General features: G+C 46.8%; 1 protein-coding gene across 1 annotated transcript; it reads right to left on the bottom strand.

Annotated features, from left to right (window-relative positions):
- Positions 1-199: 199 nt before the first annotated feature.
- LOC146197121 (inosine-uridine preferring nucleoside hydrolase-like) lies at positions 200-10,878 on the bottom strand. Its single transcript, XM_084596442.1, has 6 exons — positions 10,830-10,878; positions 9,009-9,141; positions 4,525-4,624; positions 3,241-3,541; positions 2,604-2,740; positions 200-661 (listed from the first exon to the last, which is right to left on the bottom strand). Exons 1-6 carry the CDS (start codon positions 10,852-10,854, stop codon positions 329-331), a joined length of 1,029 nt encoding a protein of 342 aa, XP_084452568.1. The 5' UTR covers positions 10,855-10,878; the 3' UTR covers positions 200-328.
- Between the last annotated feature and the right edge of the window lie 9,577 nt (positions 10,879-20,455).

The raw sequence follows: 20,455 nt of genomic DNA, 5'->3' as shown, positions 1-20,455 counted from the left end.
AAACATCTAGACTCTGAACGAAGGCCCTGCTTTGTAAAAAAATATAGTTTGCTGATCACTTATCCTATCCATTTATTATTGCCTCTACCATATTAAACGTCACAGCTCATAGGAAGCCTGCCGTGCTGTTCACTAGCTCTATAATACCAAAGGCTGGGCTAGACCGCACAAAGAAAGAGCACCGAGCAGTCCAGGGATTTTCATAACAAAAGCATTTGTTTTATTTGTACGTGCAACTATCTCAAGCAGAAAAAACTGGCAGTGGGATTGGGTCATTCAAGCTTGCTGCTGCGGTTACGTGAAAACCAGCCGCCCAGATCAGGAGCCATCACTGCAGCATCCGGGTGTACATATTCTTGAGCACTTCGATGTCCAGCTGCAAAATGAATTGAATGCTGGGCTTGTTCTCTTTCAGGCCGGGCCTCTTGTCAACAATCAGGGTGCCTCGCGTGTTCGTGCCGTGCAGTTCGAGCCATGCCGGGTACGTCTCGGTCTTAAGCACCACAGAGGGGTCTATGACGGTAGCCATAGCCAGCAGGTCGCACGAGTAGAAGCCGGGCAACTTAAGAACGCCACGCATGCGCCGTATCCAGTTGTTGCAAATGTCGCGCACCATCCGACTCTTGGCGGTGTCCACGGCCATCCAACTGAAGTACCATGGCTGCGGAACACCAAGTCAAAGGCATTTCGATTGAGGAGAAAGGGTCGCCCGCTTACAATAAAATCGTTGCCTTTCCTCTCAAACAATCCAGCACAAGCATCGGGGCCATCCTGTAGCGGATTTTCAATAACGTTCTCTATTGCATCAGGGCACAAAGGAATATGTTTAAAAAAAAAAAGAGTATTAAATGAAAGAAAAAAGTTGGCCGTTTTTATAGAGTCCAAGAGGGAACGATGATGAGGTCTATGCTTCCAAGCAATACGAGGTAACGGGTTGATTGGCGAGAAAGCCACTGCTGTCAGGTGCCAAATTCCCGTCGGTTTCAGCACCGGGCAAACCCACAAGTGGTGAACATCTGCCTCACTATTCTGGAAATTACACAGAGGACACACCGTAAGTATTCCCTGAATCGGATGTTTGGAGTCCTTTATTATGACACCTCTTTCTTCTTTCCCTAATCGCTCTTTCTTTCGCGGTTGCTTCACGGCGTGGTTGATATGTTCATCGACAGTGCGACAGTTACTGCACCTTTCGTTTCCTCACAGCCTGTATTGTTTAGCAATGACACTGTCACTGCACGACAGGAAAGAATGGGCCCCTAAGTTCACATCCATTTCAGTGCTTCCTATATGCTCTGTGCGTTCGGATTCTGCCTCAGCATTAGAGGAGCTCGGCTGAAATAAATCTGAACTTGTGCCATGCGAAAAGAGAAGTGACTGAGACAGTAATATGAAGCATTTTTTTTCTTCTGAAATATTTACTTCGCAGCAGGACTGCCGGGGCAGTCTCAAATGAACAAGATGGGAGGGCCGAACTCGATATGTACCATGACTGACACATTGAAGTCCGTAGCGTGAGTAGAACACAAGTAACCCGCCAGGGTGGCGCAGTGGTTAGGGCGTTCGACTACTGCGGCTAAGGATGCGGGATCGAATGCCGGCCGCGGCGGCCGCTTTTCGATGGAGGCGAAAATCAAGGCGCCCGCGTGCTGTGAGAAGTCAGTGGACGTTAAAGAACCCCAGGTGGCCGAAATTTCCGGAGCCCCCCACTACGGCGTCTATAATACCCTGAGTCGTTTTGAGACGTTAAACCCCATAAACCATAGTCAGAGTTCTTGGCCATGTAAAAATGTAGGAAGAATGAAAAGAAAATGCACGGGCCTGCTGGCTCTGAAGCTGAGCCACCTCCGCTGCCTCGCATACAGAAGAGAAAATAGAGAAGAAAGGAAAGGAAGAGGGAGAGAAAGACGCGCGCCGCAACAACAGCCGTCGTCCACCACCGAAGTGGTGGCGGGTGCAATGACGGCCTACAACAGATAAAAATTCGGTGGCAGGCTAGCCCCCGCGGCAAGCGGTGATGACCTACCTGTCCCAGCCCCATCAGGGGAACCATAAACCACAGAACACGAGTGGAAAGTTGGAAAGAATGAAACGCTGAGCTAGCTCCTTCAGCCCTAAAAGAAAACGGCGTCAATGATTCTAGAAGCCGACGTCAACGACGTTCAATGCAGTATGAAGACCATAAAATTTGGGAACTGAATAGAAACACTGGCTGCATTCGGCGTCCAGGCAATCGGAGCAGGAGTGCACAAACTCGAAACAAACTAATAGCAGCGCGTTCTCGAGTGTTTGACGGAAATTGATCCCGCAAGGAGTAAAAATGACAGTCATGAAAAGCGTCGGCTTAGAAATCAAACGAAAGAACAGTCATGGCCCGTATGTCGGTTGTTTTCTTTTTCTAATTTTGGTGAAGGTAAGCTTTCCATGGGAGATGCCTTTGTCCTGCATGCACTAAACGTAACGTGGCTCATAATGATGATGACTATGATATACATGCTTTTTTGTCGGTTCTTGCTTTCCGGTAAGCGAAGCAAAGAAAAGGGTCAGTGATAAGAACAAAAACCGGCTCTCGGGAAAAAAAATCAATCACAAACATGTATTACCCAGTCGAGAGAGTGCCTGATGCAGGTCTCGTAAGGTACGAGCCGAATCTTGTCGGTGGCTTCACTCAGCACCACCTTGGTGGCCTCGGGGTCGCAGACGAAGTTGAACTCGCCGGACGCGGCCACGTTGCCGATTCCTGCGAGCGACGTCAGAAATCACTAAACACACAAGCTACGGAATGCAGCTCTGATAATAAAGCTATATAGTTAAGGAAATTCTGCAGATTAGTATACGCTTCACTATAACAGAGACTTCAGAGATCGAATCCCGGCCTCGGAGGCCGCTTTTCGTTGGAGGCGAAAAGCAAGGCGCCCGTGTGCTGTGCGATGTCAGTGCACGTTAAAGAACCCCAGGTGGTCGAAATTTCCGGAGTCCTCAACTACGGCGTCTCTCATAGCCTGAGTCGCTTTGGGACGTTAAACCCCACAAACCAAACCAAACCAAACCAAACCAAACATTTTCAGGCCGTTCGTTGTAGTGATTCATCTCCAGATTCAATAGTCCGTCCCTTATAAGCATCAGCCGCCTGTGATGCCACGTTAATAGCCAGGGCGCAACTCGTTCTGCAGCTGGGTAACTCGTTGTGCAGCGGGGTGGCTGCGGATGAGGTGGATAGAAAGTGAAACGCTCGCTTGCCGTCGCACGTGCCGCCCATGATGACAATCTGCTTGAGGTTTTTGAAGAAGTCCGGGTCCAGCCGCGCCGCTACAGCAACGTTGGTGAGCGGTCCCAGAGCGACGAGCGTGGCAACACCGGCGTGCTTGCGCGCCAGTGTGACGAGCATCTGCGAAGCATGCTCGGTGCGTCGCTCGAATATCTTTTCGTCGGGCAGCGGGAAGTGGTCGGCTACACCGCCAAGGCCGTCCGGGCCGTGGACGATGATTGCGTTCATCGGAGCTGCCACCAGAGCCCGCTGGCAGCCTTGGTACACCGGCACCTACAAGTCACGGTGATGTCATACCGTGGTAGTTCAGCGGAGACATTATCCATCCTGATGGCATGTTAAGATAGACCAAGACTTAATAAAATACGTTTTCTTTCCCACTAATATCATACTGTTTGGAATCATGTAAAGCACCCGGTGGTATTTTTTCGTTCCGCCTAAATGAATAATTGGTCGACGTGAACTAATTAACATCCCAAAATATCTCTTTAAAAGCTCGCGTGCGAATAGGAAAATTGTCGAGCACCACGAAAATAGTCCTGTTTAGGTGTTTTCGGCGAGGTAGCCTAGCGTAGCACTTTTTATTCGGCAGAAGTAAAAGTCTGTGAAGCTTATAAATTACCACGTGGTAGCGCGCTCAGCGCCAGAACGTGCCGCGATTATAGCTATTACACGCGAACTAGGAAAACGCTGTCAGATTTGCGCTTTCTGCGATGCCCGCAGCAGACCTTTGCGTTGCTGCTGACTCGGAGATAGCCAGCGGCATTAGCCGAAGCGCAGTAAAAGCGCGCTGTCAGTAGCCCTTGACGCTTATCTTGCGACTAGCGGCAAAGCGAAGCACTGTACGAAGTACTGTGCTATGTTGTGAGGGGGGGGGGGGGGTTCCTGGCCCTACGGGGCTGCAGGAATGGTACATCTCCGCCGTTTGCGGCGGGAGCTCGCCTGCCACCAGCGGTTGTACCTGTTGTAGGTCGTCATTGCACAATAATCTACACGCATTACTTTAAGTTAAAGACAGCCCCATTGTATGCCACATGGCAAGTCTTCCAATAAAAAAAAACTAGTTAACCGGTATAAACCTCCGCAGTTCTTTTATTTTCTGAATTATGTGACTGAGGTCCAGTCAGGTTCATATCGTTTTACCTCGGCATTCTCTTCCATTCGAAGCCAAAAAAGACCAAAGGAAAATGGAAAGAATGAAAAGTATTAAATTAGCTCTTTCCAGCTGACACACTTCTCTAATGCCTTACGCTTACCTCGAGTCTACCGCAGTGGTTGAGTAACCGGAGAACATTAGGGTAGACGTATGACAGATCCACGTTTCCGGACACGCACGTGATAGCCAGTATCTTACACCTGCAAGAGAGTACAAACAAAACACATGTGACTAAAAAACGGATCCTCTGTGTCTGCTGTGGATGATGACATCAGCTGGCTTCCATATTGGCTTCCATATTGACAAGTGACTGGATCTAACCCAAAGCCTTAAGATCATGCCATTTACTTATTAGGAAATTGCTGGCTCAGCACACCTCCGTATGTAGAGTACAGTGCTCTACCAATTGAGCTACGGTAGCGAATGTACAGCGTTCTACTTTCGAATGAAGGAGGAGGAGGAGGAGCAGGAGGAGGAGGAGGAAAACTTACCTTTGGGTCTTCCTTGCCTGGCCGAGAATGCCTGCTGCCGATTTCTGCTTGCCCAGTCATTTGCCGACAATCTACGATCGGCCAATTTCAGTTGGGTACCATCACATGTATGTGGTAATAAGCCTCACAGTTCTGTGCTATTGCCTCCTCAAAAGATAAATGAAAGCTTCACCAAGGCTGCCAAAGCCGAAGCTCTCGTTGAGCTTTTGAGGAGGCAAACAGTATAGAAATGAGAGGCGAGAACCACATACCCGTGAAGGTACCCCGATGACCAATTGTCGGCAAGAGAATGGGGCAGAGCTCGGCAGCCGGTATTATCGGCCAGCCAACGAAGGCGCAAAGGTGGACCATGGTTGTCTAACAAATGCGCGCTGGTTAATAGTTGTACAAAAGCTTTCAGCCAACAACTAGTAAATGCCAGGAAATTAGTCGGTACCCAATGCTCGGCAGCCAACCGTGGCCCAATGAAGGGCCGTGCTTGGCTGTCCGCGAGGTTGGCCAAGTGCTCTGTAAAAACGGGAATACGGTTAGAAAAATCGTCTAGATACTCCTATATAAGCCCATTAAATACACTGACAGGCAAATTTTAGCATTAGCTGGGAGGGTGTCTTCAAATGAGGATAGAGTATCAGGCCGCTGGTGGTCAACTTGTACTGAATAATTTATTAAACGGCAGTTTTCGACAGCAGAGAATTAGTGAACACAACCTGAGGGAGCTTATATGTAGGCCAAATATTGTCAAAGAAGTGAGACAGGTTCGATGTAAATGTTTGGTTAGCCTATCCAGGAATAGACTCCAAAAAATCTAAAAACGTTCGCTCACACAGTAAGAAGATGAAACCGTGAATTTAGATTAGGTGTCCGCGCCTTCACGTGCAGCACATCACTAGCCACTGTTTTAGGCACACCAAAGCAAAGGCGCAGAGCGCGTCGTTCCAAAGAAACAGGGTTGAAGTTCAAGCTTGTACCTTGGGCATCCAGAAAAGAGAACGAAGCATAATTCAAGTATTGGCCGTAGATAGGTGTCATAAGGTAAGAACAGAGTGTCCCGACGCATATCGCATTTTTTATTGCTGATCTTCACCTACAGGCCAAGGGCACGCTCACATTTAAGCGCAAGGCCTCTAATTTGGGGCCTCCAATCTGACTGCGAGTCGTATATTATACCAAAGTATTTAATAGAACCGAAATGTGGGATTAGGGTAGAATGATAGGGCAAAGAAATGTTAACAGGGGATGCTTGTAAAAAAACGAGAACGGCCCATATCTGTTGAGATTTATTGCTAACTTCAGATTGTTCAGCCAGACTTCTAGAGCATTTAGATACTCTAGCAACAAATGATAAGTTTCGCGGCAGAATCGGAAAAAGCAATATCGTCTGTGTACACATAAACTTTGACGGCCTTGTGAATAGGGATATAATGCGCATTAGTACATTAAATAATGATGGCATGAAGATAGAGCATTATGGTACACCTCTAGACTGGGGGAAACTGTTAGAATTTAACCTACCCTTAGCGTGAAACAATGATATATCCCCTTAAACTTACTTTATCCACGTGAAGAGGTACTAATGAGGTTGTAGACCAGCTAGTTTATGAAGCGAAATGCTGGGGTCTACGCTGTCGTACGCATTTGTAATATTCGAAGTAACTAGAGCTGACATATCTTTTTGTCTCATAGCAACACTAATACGGCTCTCTAAGTTTATGTGCGCGCTGATCTTAGCAAAGTGCCATTTTATGGAATACGAGGGGTTCCACTTAAATTATTGCAGAATTACCTTTCATGCCGTTCTCAGTATGTTGTTTTAAATGAATTCACGTCCGAGTCTGAGCTTACCAAATTTAGGGTTCCCCAAGAGTCAATTTTAAGACCTACCTTGTTTTTTCTGTACATTAACGGCATTGTATCTATTCCACAAACTTATCCCGTTATCCTTTACGCTGATGATACAAGTGTATTTTTTTCAGCAGGAAATTTAGACTCCTTAACTCCACATGTAAATTATTGCTTGAGAATTTATCTGATTGGCTTGTTGCAAATTAGCTAGCATTAAATGTTGACAAAACAAAGTACATTGTGTTTATTACTGCTAACAGGGCTGTTCAATTAGTAATGAAGTGATATTTCAGTCGCGACCACTGGAGCGGATTTCAGAAATCAAATTTTTAGGCGTTCAGTTTCGGAAAAACCTGAATTGGTCTTGTCATGTTCGCTTCATTAAACGCAATGTTGCACAATGCATTGGTATGCTCAATAGGTTCCGTTTACTGTTGCCTCGTTATTTGCGGAATCAGCTCTATTACAGCACTATTCACTCGCGGCTACATTATTGCCTCCTTGTATGGGACAACACTACTAGATCAAATGTGGAAAGCCTCTATTTATTGTTGTATGGGAGTTAGGACAAGTAGATAGGGTTAGGGTACACATAGCCGATGAAGCAGCCTGCGTAGAAATTGCTTGTAACAAAGCATCGCTGAATGTACTTATGATGCGATCAAGTACAAACAGCCTTCTCCATCGCAGCAACAACCGACACTGGTATGATTGCCTCAACGTCAGGAGTGATCGTACAGACATAATTGCGTATGCACTCTGTCTTTTGTCAAGTACGGCATTAACATTCGCACGCAAGCATCTGTCGAACTAGATGATGTCTATAACACTCTACCCATCAGCTCTCTTTGGACAAGTGGTACTGGCAGCTATGTAATCGCAGTGGCAAAGACAGCAGCTATCGACTCAGAAGAGAAAAGATCTGATGCACTATCACAGCCGCAAATTCGGCAGTGCGTTGCCGACTTACAAGAGTTGCCACTGTGCCCAAAACGCCAGCCATTCTTACGCGTTATGGTCGCGGATGCAGTGGGTCAACAAACTTTAATTTCACACGGGCAAGAGGACCCTGTAGATGTTGCGATAACTGACTCTGTTGGTAAGCGAGAGTCCCCCAGCCTTTCTGTTACAGCGGTAAACAGAAACAATGCCAGAACCGGCATCATGGAGGTCTTCAAGAATCTCCCCTGATGCAGAGGAGGAATCCACACCACGGATTATTCCTTTCACGTAGGCAAGCTGCTCTGAAATAACTGATTTCACCGGCACTGAGGCAAAAGAAGCGCAATGCAGTAAGTCTGCAACGCAATCCAAGTCATCTGATTTGCATAAAATTCCTCTCCTGCTAAATGATCGCACCTCAAAAATCTGCAAGTATCGGCATGGTTGCAGAATTCAGCTGCTCCTGGATCAGACTAGGATTTTTTTTTTTTAATTTTGATTACACCATCTCCTACAGGAACCAGCGCCAAAGGGATAAGTTTGACACCATTTTCAGAGAAAGACTTCCGCAGCATGTTATCAATCTCATTCGTTACATCCTCTACCTCGTCTACGCTGTCAATTTAGCGAAAAAGACCGCTGGCAAGGAAGTGCCGGATCACGACCACTGGGACGTGCTGGGTTGTGTATTTCGTTTATGGTGTACGCACTGAATTCCCTTTCTATACCCACCGTTCAAAAATTCGATTTCTAAGCGCCTCCTCGTGGCCTATCTAAACTCAGTAACGTTCTGCTTTTGGTAAAAGCAGGGTGTTGTGCTTCCTTCAAAATAAATTCATCCGTCTAGACACTCAGCTTATACGTGGAATTATGGCCATGCTTAAGAAAACAAAACTCAACTTTATAACTTGCACATCTCAGAACTACTTTAATGCTACGCTTCTGACATATACAGCCATGGCTGGATTCACTGCTACCCCCCTCCCTCCCGCGGCCAAAACCTGTAACTCTTTTGTGATAACTGAGAAATTGTGAGAAAGCCACGCACTGCCCTATTTCTTTGACAGAGATCAAGTAATGCATTTTCATGCCATCACCTTCAGCATGCTCTTAAAAGGGTTACATAAATCATCTGTGCTTAACGGTGTGATATGAGAGCAACCCGCCATCTGTGAGGCCATGTGGTGTTGTACGTGCTCTATATGCTGTGAAAAACAGAATGCGACTGCCAAAAAAAAAAAAAAAATTATGAAGGGAGGAAAAGACAGTGAAGGAAAGGGACGAAGTTATGCATGACTTGTATACGCACGGGTTTGAGAGGGCCAGCATGATAGCGAGGGCGTCGTCCACGCCGGCGTCGGTGTCAATGAGCAAGACTGGCTGTCCCTCGCTGCCGGGCATGACCGCATCTGCATTGTCAGCGCAGCAGCTGCGCCCAAAGCCTGCAACATGCACGTACCATTATTCGAGAGGGAATTTCCTGCGGACGCAATCAACTCTGATGAGTGGAGTGTGTTAAATTACAGGGAGAGTAATTAGCGCCAAGCGAGTAAGGGAATTCATTTCTTTTTGTTACGTCTTGGAAAATCTACTATATATATATATATATATATATATATATATATATATATATATATAGAGAGAGAGAGAGAGAGAGAAAGCAATTGCCATTTAAGTGTATGCGTGCTATAGACATCGCCATGTATAGTGGCCGAATAGAGCATATGACTGCGCGCACGCCTCAAAATAATGAAGCGTGGATTTGAAAATAGCGCCTCCTTGTGAAAGGTGTATCAGGTGAAAAGTGATGCGCCTCAGCCAGGGTTCTATTCGTTTAATTGACTTAAGGCTTGCATACATGCTGACCCCGCACGGCACGCTTCCGGATTTGGCTGAAGTTGGGTTGCACAGTTTAACACCGGTGTCTATAAATTCTTCCACCCTAAATCGCGCCGCCTCTACGTGTATAGGAGCATTCGAACGAAATATCACAAAAGGCGGCTCGGGTATGCATGCGCTGAAGTACTAAAGCCATCATAAGTTTCTAGATATCATGTCTGACTATAGTCAGACGTGATATTTCCTATAAGAAAGAATCCAAGCCCTTGCTTCAAACTAGAGGAGTACCTTTCAACTCCATAAGTAATGCCGAAAGAAGGTACCGGCTCTAATGCTGCAGCGAAGACATGTACAGATGCAGCAGAAGCTTTCGCAGTCATTTAACCACCAAGTTATTATTACATACAAGTCCTCGATTCGTTATCATTAAACACAAATCCTCAATTCAAGTTCTCGGCGCATAAACCTAGGTCGGTACTGTCTTCAGAAGTGTGTTCGTCATGACCGCGAGTCATTTGATTGGCGGAAATGCCCAAACCGGATGTCAGTTCGGTCACCCTCACTTCCGGTTCCGGCGTTTCCATCAATCAAATGAAGGCGAAAACAGATCTCCTGAAAACGACGCAAACTCGGAATAGGAGTCGTATAGACGCCGTGTGCAGCACAATGCTGTTTGCGTCTGGTTATTCAGCTTGCAAGACGCTATCAAAACTTGTACGTGAGTTATGCTCTGATATTGTTATTACATTTAGAGGATTTCGATAAACAACCCGTATAGTTAAAAGTGCTAGCTCGATTGTCTCCCTGGAGATGATAACAGGACTGCAGGGCCCGTATTCTGAGTTTGCGTCGTTATCGATGTGTCGCTATCTCACGTGACCTCGAGTCATCTTATTGGTCGAAACGCCGGAACCGGGTGTTGCCAGCACGGAACCGGAAGAGGTGGCAACATAATGTTCAGGCGTTTCCACCAATCACACCACTTGAGGCGGGGAGATAGCGACACTTTCGATAGCGACGCAAACTTGGAATACAGACCCAGCAGTAGCTACTTGCTTTCAGTCGTGATCTGGCAGTGAACTGCGGAACATTCGTGGAGGCGCTACATCGTTTTCCTGCGGCAGTGCTGTTTGACTATTACCGACGAAGTTGCGCTGCTTCTACATTCCTACCACACTAACTTGTGCATGAAATGTATATCGAATCAGGAAATAGTGAATGTGTTGAGCGGGAACGAATCATGCAGTAAATTCGTGCTAAATGGACTCAAAATATTTTGCATTGCTCTCACCTTGGCCATGCTGCATGTGTCCCATCTGGCGCCGCTCAAAGCTCAGGAGATGTATGAACTACGTACACCGACGACGACGTGACGCCGCTATCGGACGCCGCGTGTAGTATAGGATATGCTGGCCTCGCACGAGCAACAAAAAATCTCATGGCGTTTAGAGTGGGTGCGAAAAGCCGCTAATACGCGACATTGCACAGTCTCTCTTTGCTGAGATACGAGCCAGGCGCGGAGCAGATTCGAACGATTAAACAAGAGCGAAATAAGATAGTGGGAGACAATGCGGTAACTGCCATTGTCCCCTGCACGGTCATGACTTACCTCTATCCAGATCGAGGGTCGTGCAACCTGACCCGCAATCGGCTCGTCATCGGCGCCATTGTACCTCGGCTGCCTTCAAGACGTGTCCGCGATGGTCAACGCAGTGTACGTTGACCTCCTCGCTTTGCTAAGGCCAGCCATGCGCAGAGTTTCAGGCCGTTAGCGGTACGAAAATCGGCACACTATTTATGTCCATGACGGTGGTTTTCTTGCAATGCGCCGACCTTGTAAGGGTCACTACAAAAGTTGCACAAACGATTTTGGGAGTCTGCCACAGGCTTCTCGTAAATAAAAAAAAAAGGCATGTCAAACAGCCATCGATGTGGCAGTACACAATGGGAGCTGAGAAAAAAAAAAAGAAATACAGGGTTGCATTTAGCTTCTGTCCCCTTCCTTCTCTTCTACCTCTTCATATCTCTTTTGCCTGCGTGTTTGTGCACTTGTTATAATTTTGTTCATTTCTTTCTTTTTCTTTTGGATCCGTCGTCGGCGACATCGGCATCTCAGGATTATTCTCCTCGACATTCGAGAGTGAAGGGAATTATTATTAATTATTAATAGTATTATTACTAATTAATAATGATTACAATTAATAAGGGAATGTCGACGTCAGAGCCTATTGCGACGCCTTGCGGACACATCTCGCGAGCACATCTCGCGAACGCAAGATTTTCACCACGATTCTGAAAGACTTTCGCCTGAACGGTATGGGTTTCCAAAGAACGCCAACCCATATCGCATTAACAAAATTCAACGCAAGCTGATTGCGAAGTGGCCCTGTGGAGCTCCGAGCTCTCTACAACTTCAGCTCTAAGGAGAAAAAGGCAATAGGCTTACAGCACTTATTAATGCGAGAGTATTACAAGCTTCATCACGGAGAACACCCGTCATGCTTAATCATAAAATTATCTTAATGGTCGAGACTCGGTGGGGTCAATCATAAAATTAGCTGATTGTTCGAGACAGGGACGGTGTCACAAGGTCTCATAACGTTACTTAAGTTTTATAAATAAATAAAATACTTCTTGGCCTCGAGCGGGATATAAGCCCACGGCGGAATGACCAGATCAGCATCGCAAATCACAGCATTAAGCCACTATACGACATCGCCGCAGCCTGCAATTCATGTGCCAAATGTATAGTGTACGTATATTTTCGAGGTTGCACCACTGAGTCCCTCGTATACAACCCAATGGGAATAAAGTACGGGGGGTTCTTTTCATTCCAAGAAGCTAAGCATGGGGCTCGTTCTTGAGTGTTGAATGCTGTGGAGATGCGCCTAGCGGCACTATAAACTTCCAATCCCTCACTCTGTGCTCAAGGGATGTTGTCTTCTTCAGCTTCCACCCGCGCTCGTCACTTTAAAAGCTAGAGCACGCGGGCACTTGTTGTCGCATTGCGGCGCGACTCGTATTATTCAGTCAAAAATCCGTGGCCGTTGCTGTAACCCAAATTGAGAAAAACGGTGTCGAAGAAAATACGTGCGCGCGGCTTGTATCAGAATTGTTATGCAACCGCACTTTGTGAGGCGCTCAAGGTTTAGTTTGGTTTATGTGGTTTAACGCCCGAAAGCGGACCAGGCTATGAGAGACGCCGTAATGGAGGGCTCCGGAAATTTCGACCACCTGGGATTCTTCAACGCGCGCAGACATCGGACAGTGCGGGTGCCTTGCTTTTCGTCGCCATCGAAGAGCGGCCATCGCGGCTGGGTTCGATCGCGCATGCTTGGGCACAGCAGTTGAGCGCCCTAACCACTGCGCCACCACAACGGGGCAGCGTTCAGGGTGACGTCATAACATTTTGCTTCCAATTTAGCATCTAGTCAGTTAGCAGGCTATAGGTTAATGGTTGCAAAGAGATTCGAACCGACAAAAGTAAGGTACTGCAATTTCGTTTCCTCAAAACCAACATAAACAAAAATATAAATTATTTGCGGGTGAAAGTGTATTGTTAAAGGCGTTTCGCGTCTACTGGCGAAGCTTGGTTGCCTCCTGGCTAAATCTTACTATTTCTCTTCTGTGAAGCCACGGCAAATTTGCGTTAAAGACACGACACACAAAAGCTTGAGGACACGTAGCACAGGACGAGCGCAAACTATCAACTGATTTATATATAGCTTATAAATAATATAAATATTTTATAAATAATTACAATTATAAATATAACTTATAAATAATATTTTTTGTCGAAGCTGCAAGCTATAGCCTTCACCAAGGCGACGCGTACAGCGCGGTCACGCGTGCATCATTTATCATGCATGCAGAAACTATTGGTTCTGAAAATACGGATAAATGATGCGATTACTTAAAGTCTGCGTGGTTCATTTTCGTTAAAATCGTGAGCAAATCTTACCCAGCTTTGATGAAAACATTTGTGAGTTAATGTTCCGTGTGGACAGTTATTTTCCCATCACAAAGACTCCCAATTCTCACACACGGGAGAACAAGCTGCCTCCCATCGAATTACACGCAACGCTTGTCCCCGTTTCACCTTAAAGAAAACGGGTGCGCCTTTCGCTGTCCATCTCACAATGAACTACGTATCACGAAGAACTCAAAATATCTCCCTTAGCCTCATAAAGTGGTCTTTTATGCTACGTGCCAGCTCCTTTAGGCTTAAATAGCTCATGAACCACGGGGACAAAAAACAAGTTAAGAGACAGCGCTGTGTTCATTATGAAGATTTCAAAGGAAAAATAAACGGCAGAAACACAAAATTGTCGATCCGTTGAAAGGAAAGTGTAACAACCAAAAACAAGGGATAAAAGCTCTAACCCGCGAAGCATGGCGCGTAAAAGCGAGCCCTTAACTACATATTAAGTGACAAAGGCGGCTTGCTATACCACACAGATTTTTAATTTCCTCACTATGATGTACTAGCGAGTTAACAGGTTTCCCTGATATAGTTCGACAGGATAGGGCGGTACTGCACTATAGGTATAAAGAAAACCTATCACACTAAGCACAGTGCGCCCGCAAGAGTGTGAATATCTCCACTGGTCCCTTAAAGGAGTGGTTGTGCCACTCGGAATGGCCGATATAACAATCCGCAAGTAAGCGGAATGCGGTACGTATAGCCAACGCCACACACTGGACGTGACCAGTACGCACAGCCTGAACTGCATGCGGCTCAGCTCAAACAGTACAGCACATTTTGCTATAAAATGCCCGGCTGATAAAAGTGTGCATATATGAACATGTTATGACTCATGGAGTCTCCACCGGGGTGCCTTTAATAATGGGATCTGTGCTACGTCTCTTAGACTGTCATATGATGCAGAGACGTGCGGTTAACATTTTATTTGTTTACTTTAGGATGACAGTAACCCTCTCAATAAACTTGAGAACTTTCTTTCTCCTCATCATTAAGCATCCTCTACGCAGGGAACTTTGATAGACCAGTTGTAGGAATCTGCACTTCATTTTTCTTATGGATACCCATGTGAAGCATCTCCTTTCAGATTATAGGGTCACATTTATTTATTTACTTAATATATTAACTCTTTTTAAACCTTTTTTAAATATCTCTCGTATTTCATTTCAATTTGTTTTCCGGGTCATGCTGCAAAGTGTTCCGGGCTAAAAGCTGCTCTGATCAGCTTCACGTGGCCACTGAAACACTTTCTTTACAAAGTTCATTTCGTAAGAAAAAAATACTCAGGTCAATATGGCTAAATCAATGTTTAACCAAACATATAAAAAGTGATTGGATAGCATTCAGCTTAACATCCAATTGTCTATAAAGACAAAGAAATGCGTCTTACAAAATACTGCCGCTGCTTTTTTTTTTTTTTTTTACATGTTCTGTCTTGATGCATTTAATGAATGGCAGGGAGAATATATAGTGCCATGATTGTACTTGTAGTTAAGATGGAAATGAGACACAAGCCATATGGCTGTCCTACATGTACGTGCATCACTGGCATTGACCTTGAGACATCAGGTAGATAGTAATAATAATGTAGGGCTCTAGAAATAAAGTGAAAAGATGGTAGATTGCAATATTTACCTTAGTGTTATGAGTTTATCAACGCATATTTTTTTAAATCAAGAAGGCGTCCATGCAAAATAGGGAATGTTTGTAATTGTGCGAACAATTTTAGCTTGCAATTTTAGCGGTGAAGAGTGGCTGATTCTGGTCTTGATGGGGCTGCAGGGACAGGTAGGTCAGCCACTCTTCACCGCTCCCCCAATTCCAACAGCACACACGCACGTTAAAGAACCCCAGGTGGTCGAAATTTCCGGAGTCCTCCACTACGGCGTCTCTCATAGCCCGAGTCGCTTTGGGACGTTAAACCCCGAAACCAAAACAAAAAAAAAAAAATTCCAACAGCACGCCATACGCACGGTTATAATTGTTCCCTCACAATCTGTACTTTGTCTATAATAGAACATATGGTCCAGCACGCATGCATTCCTGCAGATAATCTACGCGTAGCACGGGTTAGACCGCCAATTATTTAGATCCGCAGGATGCTGCTTGGTACTTACTACATTCGTGATAATTGTTGTGTGCGCTGAAAGCAAGACTAAGAATCTCGTACTCAGATTTTCTCAAAAAACTGAAAATTCGGTCGCCAGCGCAATGTAAATAAATACTATTTTAAGAAAGCAATCGGGTTTGGCACCATAAGGTGCAGACAGTAATGAGAAGTTATGGTGTATTCGTGAGTACTTGGTAAATGGGCCTTGTTGATTTTCAGTTTTGGTCATTTGTCATCACACGTGTCAATGCCTAATAGAACTTCGAAAATAAGTTGGGGGTTCTCACGGGGCTCCGGCTCCGCTCTGAGAAAAGAAGCCACACTGCTCTGACCACAACCGTGGCCATGAAGAACGACACCGTTGTGGCGTTATCTCATAAACATCGAGGCCGTCATTGCACACGCCACCGCTTCGGTGGTGGACGCCGGCTAAATTACTCCGTAGCCCTCCACTACGGCTCCTCTTTCTCTCTTTCCACTTTCACTCCCACCTTCCTCCCTTCCCTTACGGCGCGGTGTCCACAGAAAACAAGTGAGACAGTTACCGCGCATTTCTCTTCCTATAAATAAATAAATAAAATAAATAAATCTGTCTGCCCCGCCGGGGTGGTGCAGTGGTCAGACGTTCGACTACTGTGCCGGAGTACCCGGGTTCGAGCCCGACCTCGGCGGCTGCGTTTCGATGGAGGCGAAACGAAGAGGCGTCGTGTGCTGTGCGATGTCAGCGCACGTTAAAGATCCCCAGGTGGTCGAAATTACACCGTAGCCCTCCACTACGGCTCCTCTTTCTCTCTTTTCACTTTCACTCTCACCTTCATCCTTTCCCTTACGGCGCGGTTGCGGTGTCCACCGAAAACAAGTAAGACAGTTACCGTGCCTTTCCCTTCCTATAAATAAAAAATCACGTTTATCGGACGTGGCACGAGCCACGCGTCGATAAAGCGCGTGACATCAACAAGGTGCGTTCCACGCACAGGAAGCACACCCTCTCCCAGTTGCGGTATATAAGCGATTGCTCCTCTTTCTCTCTTTTCACTTTCACTCCCACCTTCCTCCCTTCCCTTACGGCGCGGTTAAGGTGTCCACAGAGAACAAGTGAGACAGTTACCGTGCCTTTCCCTTCCTATAAATCAATCAATCAATGAATAAACCTGCGTCGGGTTGCTCCCCTTGCTCACGGCCTGCCATGTCTTCATTGCGTTCGTCAAAGATACAAGGGCGATCCAGCGGGAAAAGTCACGCAAGGCCCCTTCTAGAACACTGTAGTCTGCGGAGTGCTGCGAGGATATGTCCGCTCGCGTCGAGTTCTCGATGCCGATGAGGCTTGGCTTTCCCCGCGGGCGCAGGACCGAGGCCTCCCTTGCTGCTCGTGCCTCCGTGACGCTGGCGCCATCTCTAAATAGTTAACGTTAACTATCCACGCTGGCACCACCTTGTGATAGTGTAGGTACCATGGAGGAAAGCCGACTGTAAAGGGGACGATGAGAGATCGTTCCCCACAATATATGGCCCGCGAAATATCACACATGCTTACAAGGAGCCTGTTTATTTACACACAAGTAAGCGTTATTGTCCATGAGAGCTGTCGCGCAAACGGATCCGCTGTGCAAGCCCAAGAACGTAATTCGACAACACCATACTCATGATTAAAACGGAGGCGAAAAGCTAGGCACCCGTTTTCTGTGCGATGTCAGTGCATGTTAAAGAACCCCAGGTGGTCGAAATTTCCAGGGTCCTACACTACAGCGTCTCTCACAGACTGAGTCGCTTTGGGACATTAAACCCAACAAACCAAACAAACAAACGATGCCAAAACCATTTCTTCACAATCTGTACTTTGTGTATTCCAACAGAATCTGGGTTTGACTATTATGTAGAATATCGCAGTTCCTTTACAAAATGCTGCTTTGTACTGCACATATTATGACAGTTGTGTGCATTGATAGAAAGACTAAGATTTTGAACTCTGACTTTTTTAAAGAACAGAAACGTCTATAGCTAGCGCAATGTGAACTAAAGCCGCGTTCAGACTACGTGCGCAACGCACGTATCGTTCGTAAGGATCGTAAGCGTAAGCGCAAAAAACGTAACGTGTCTGTTCAGACTGCTGTCGTATTGAGCGTAAAATGCGCAACGTACGCAGCAAGCGTGGGCGTAAATGTCGGAGGACCCGCGACTTTTACGACTATTACAGATACGTCTGTTACGCGCGACCAATGCGCACAGCCGTTTCGGTTTTCCCTTTCCGGTCACGGGGCTTCCGGTCCTTTCAGATTTCGCGCTCAAACCACTAGTAGGCGACATCATCCAACGCTCCTACTCTGCTGCAGTGTCTCGGCTCGCCGGTGTTATTGGTGTTTTGTCGGTGATTGTGTCTGTGTCGGTGATTGTGTCTGTCCGCAGCTTGATCATGTGCAGTGCGGAATCTTCGCTGTGGAATTATCAGCCTCTCATAAAAAAAGTTCGGCAGAGGCCGGCTCTCTACTGTCTTTACTACGAGTAGCTGAAATCGCACAGGGAGAAGTGCAAAACGATGCCTGGCTGCAAATTGCCAGTGCGCTGAGTCAAAGTAGTAAGTGGTTTATCAATCCGTTTTTTCATGCGCGAACAAGCTCTCAACAAGCAAATGTTTCCTCTAGTTTAGAAAAGTGAGGTTATGGAGGCGGGGGATGCCCGCTTCATCCCCGTGCATTCTCGCAGCCCATCGGCTCCGTTGACAAGTGAGGAAACAGTTGGCCTGCAGCGAAAGGCCGATGCGGGGAGACGTTGCGGTCGGGCCGCAGAACGGAGCTGGTGCGGACTCGTCGAAGTTTGAAAGAAGCTCACCGTAAAAGAGAAAAAGAAAACAGCATTTTCTGAGGGGGGACGAGGTTCCGCGGACGTTTCCGAGTCTGCCGCGCGCCCCGGCTCATTGTTTGGAGTCAGTAGTACGGCCTTTGAGTCACCGCCCCGGCCCGTCTCCAAGATCGCTCCGGGGCACTGGTAAAATCGCAAGCAGGGATGCAGGCGGACCGTACGCCTGTTTTGGTGCGAGAGAGTGCGATCACGGGACACCGAGCAGGAGTGCGCAGTACGTCGACAGTGAGAGCGGGCGCGTGAAATGTGCGAAGGAGTGAGCGGTGCGTCAACACGGTGAGCGGACGTTTGAAAACTGTGTGCGAACGTGCGTGTGTGAAACGAAGTGTATTTATAATCGAGTTGTTAATTGTTAATATACCCATTGTTCTTTTTCGTATTTTATTTGTGTGTCCAGTCTTTTCTTTCACATCTCATTTTGAGCTTGAAGAGCCCAGACCTCCGCTATCAGCCGCTTGCTAACCAGCGCCATGTTGAGAGCGCTGATTGGCCGGTCGTAAAGAACGCATCTTACCGAACGGCCCAGTGTGAACATGCGCGGTCGCAAGCTACGTAAACGGGAGTTCCAGCCACTATGCGCACTGCGATAAATACGATACTTACGACGGATGCGCACGTAGTCTGAACGCGGCTTAACATTACTTTATAAACGTATGAACTCCGGCGTCACTTACTATTGAACCCCACTGCGAGGTCTCCCCTGGTGGGGCTGGAGCAGGTAGGTCATCGCCGCTTGTGGCGGGGGCTAGCCTGCCACCGAATTTTTATCAGTTGTAGGCCGTCACTGCACCCGCCACCGCTTCGGTGGCGGACGACGGCTGTTGTTGCGGCGCGCGTCTTTCTCTTCGTCTTCCTTTTCTTTCTTCTCTATTTTGTCTTCTGTCTGCACGAGGCAGCGGAGGTGGCTCAGGTACAGAGCCAGTAGCAAGCCCGTGCATTTTCTTTTCCTTCTTCCTACAACCACAACAACAACTCCGGCGTCACGCGCCGGCGCAGTGGTGTCGCAGGTGACTCGCTGAGGCGCGCCGCAGACAGTTCGCCTCTCGCTTTCGCAATCTCCTAGGCTTAACTACAGCTAAGTCACTGTGAATTTTTATGGTCACTATTTGGAAATAAAAAATACGAGAGGCCCTTTTTCGACTTGTTGCCTCAGAAATAATCATGTAATTGTGTTCATTTTACATGTCGTTTTGTTATTTGATCAGTCTTTGTGAAGGTCTTAACAAATGTGGTTCCAATCCGCGCTGTGAAGATTGTTGGACAGCTGCTGTAAGACGACCCCCAATTATCCATTGCAACGTCACTTGAAAATCCACACTCGTGGCTCTACAAATTTTGGCGCCTTATAGTTTCCGTGGTCTATGGTAGAATGGAATGAACAGAATGAGTTGCCAGACCAGTCCGCCTGTTATATATGAAAGCATGGTGACGTCATTGCGTGATTTCTTTTGGCAGAATTGGCGGAGGCAGTGCGAGTAATCTTCTAGAGCACTATAGTTAGAGAGACTAAGCACGACCGAGACGGGTAGGGTGATCCTTGCAAAAGTAGGACTAGAAGGATCCAAAGAAATTTTGATTGAAAAACATTTTTCCACCAGAAGAAGGCAATTATCCCCGCCCCCGCACGTAGGCCTGGAAGACGGGGGCCACCGCGTTAAAGGCTGGCTGGCAGGCCTTGGCCCATGGCAGCCTTCTCCGCCAGACCCAGAATTGAATAACAAAGAAGCTGCTGCATGGAGGCGCTTGCAAACTAATACATTCATGATTCCGGTCTTGGCGTACCATGTGTACCCCGAGACCGATGTAGTGACAGATGTAGTGATTGTGGGGCGAGAAAGACCCTCGATCACATATATGGGAATGCCCGCACTCTCCCGGAGTGGGAAAAAATATGCTTAGAAAGAACTGGGAGACCCTGCTGCGAATTTCGGACCCTGAGCTCCAGCGGAACATCGTCCATGGTCCAAAG

This window comes from Amblyomma maculatum, chromosome 3 (assembly GCF_055883805.1).
Source record: "Amblyomma maculatum isolate TAMU_Amacu chromosome 3, ASM5588380v1, whole genome shotgun sequence".
In the NCBI taxonomy this organism is placed as follows: Eukaryota; Metazoa; Arthropoda; class Arachnida; order Ixodida; family Ixodidae; genus Amblyomma; species Amblyomma maculatum.
This window is presented reverse-complemented; position numbering and strand designations above follow the sequence as displayed.

Excerpts from the sequence above, each read along its gene's own strand:
- LOC146197121 (XM_084596442.1), bottom strand. The coding sequence starts at position 10,854 with ATGGGACACATGCAGCATGGCCAAG. Across the intron at positions 9,142-10,829 it reads ACACATGCAGCATGGCCAAG|GCTTTGGGCGCAGCTGCTGC; the intron begins GTGAGAGCAATG and ends TGCATGTTGCAG. Across the intron at positions 3,542-4,524 it reads ACCACTGCGGTAGACTCGAG|GTGCCGGTGTACCAAGGCTG; the intron begins GTAAGCGTAAGG and ends CGTGACTTGTAG.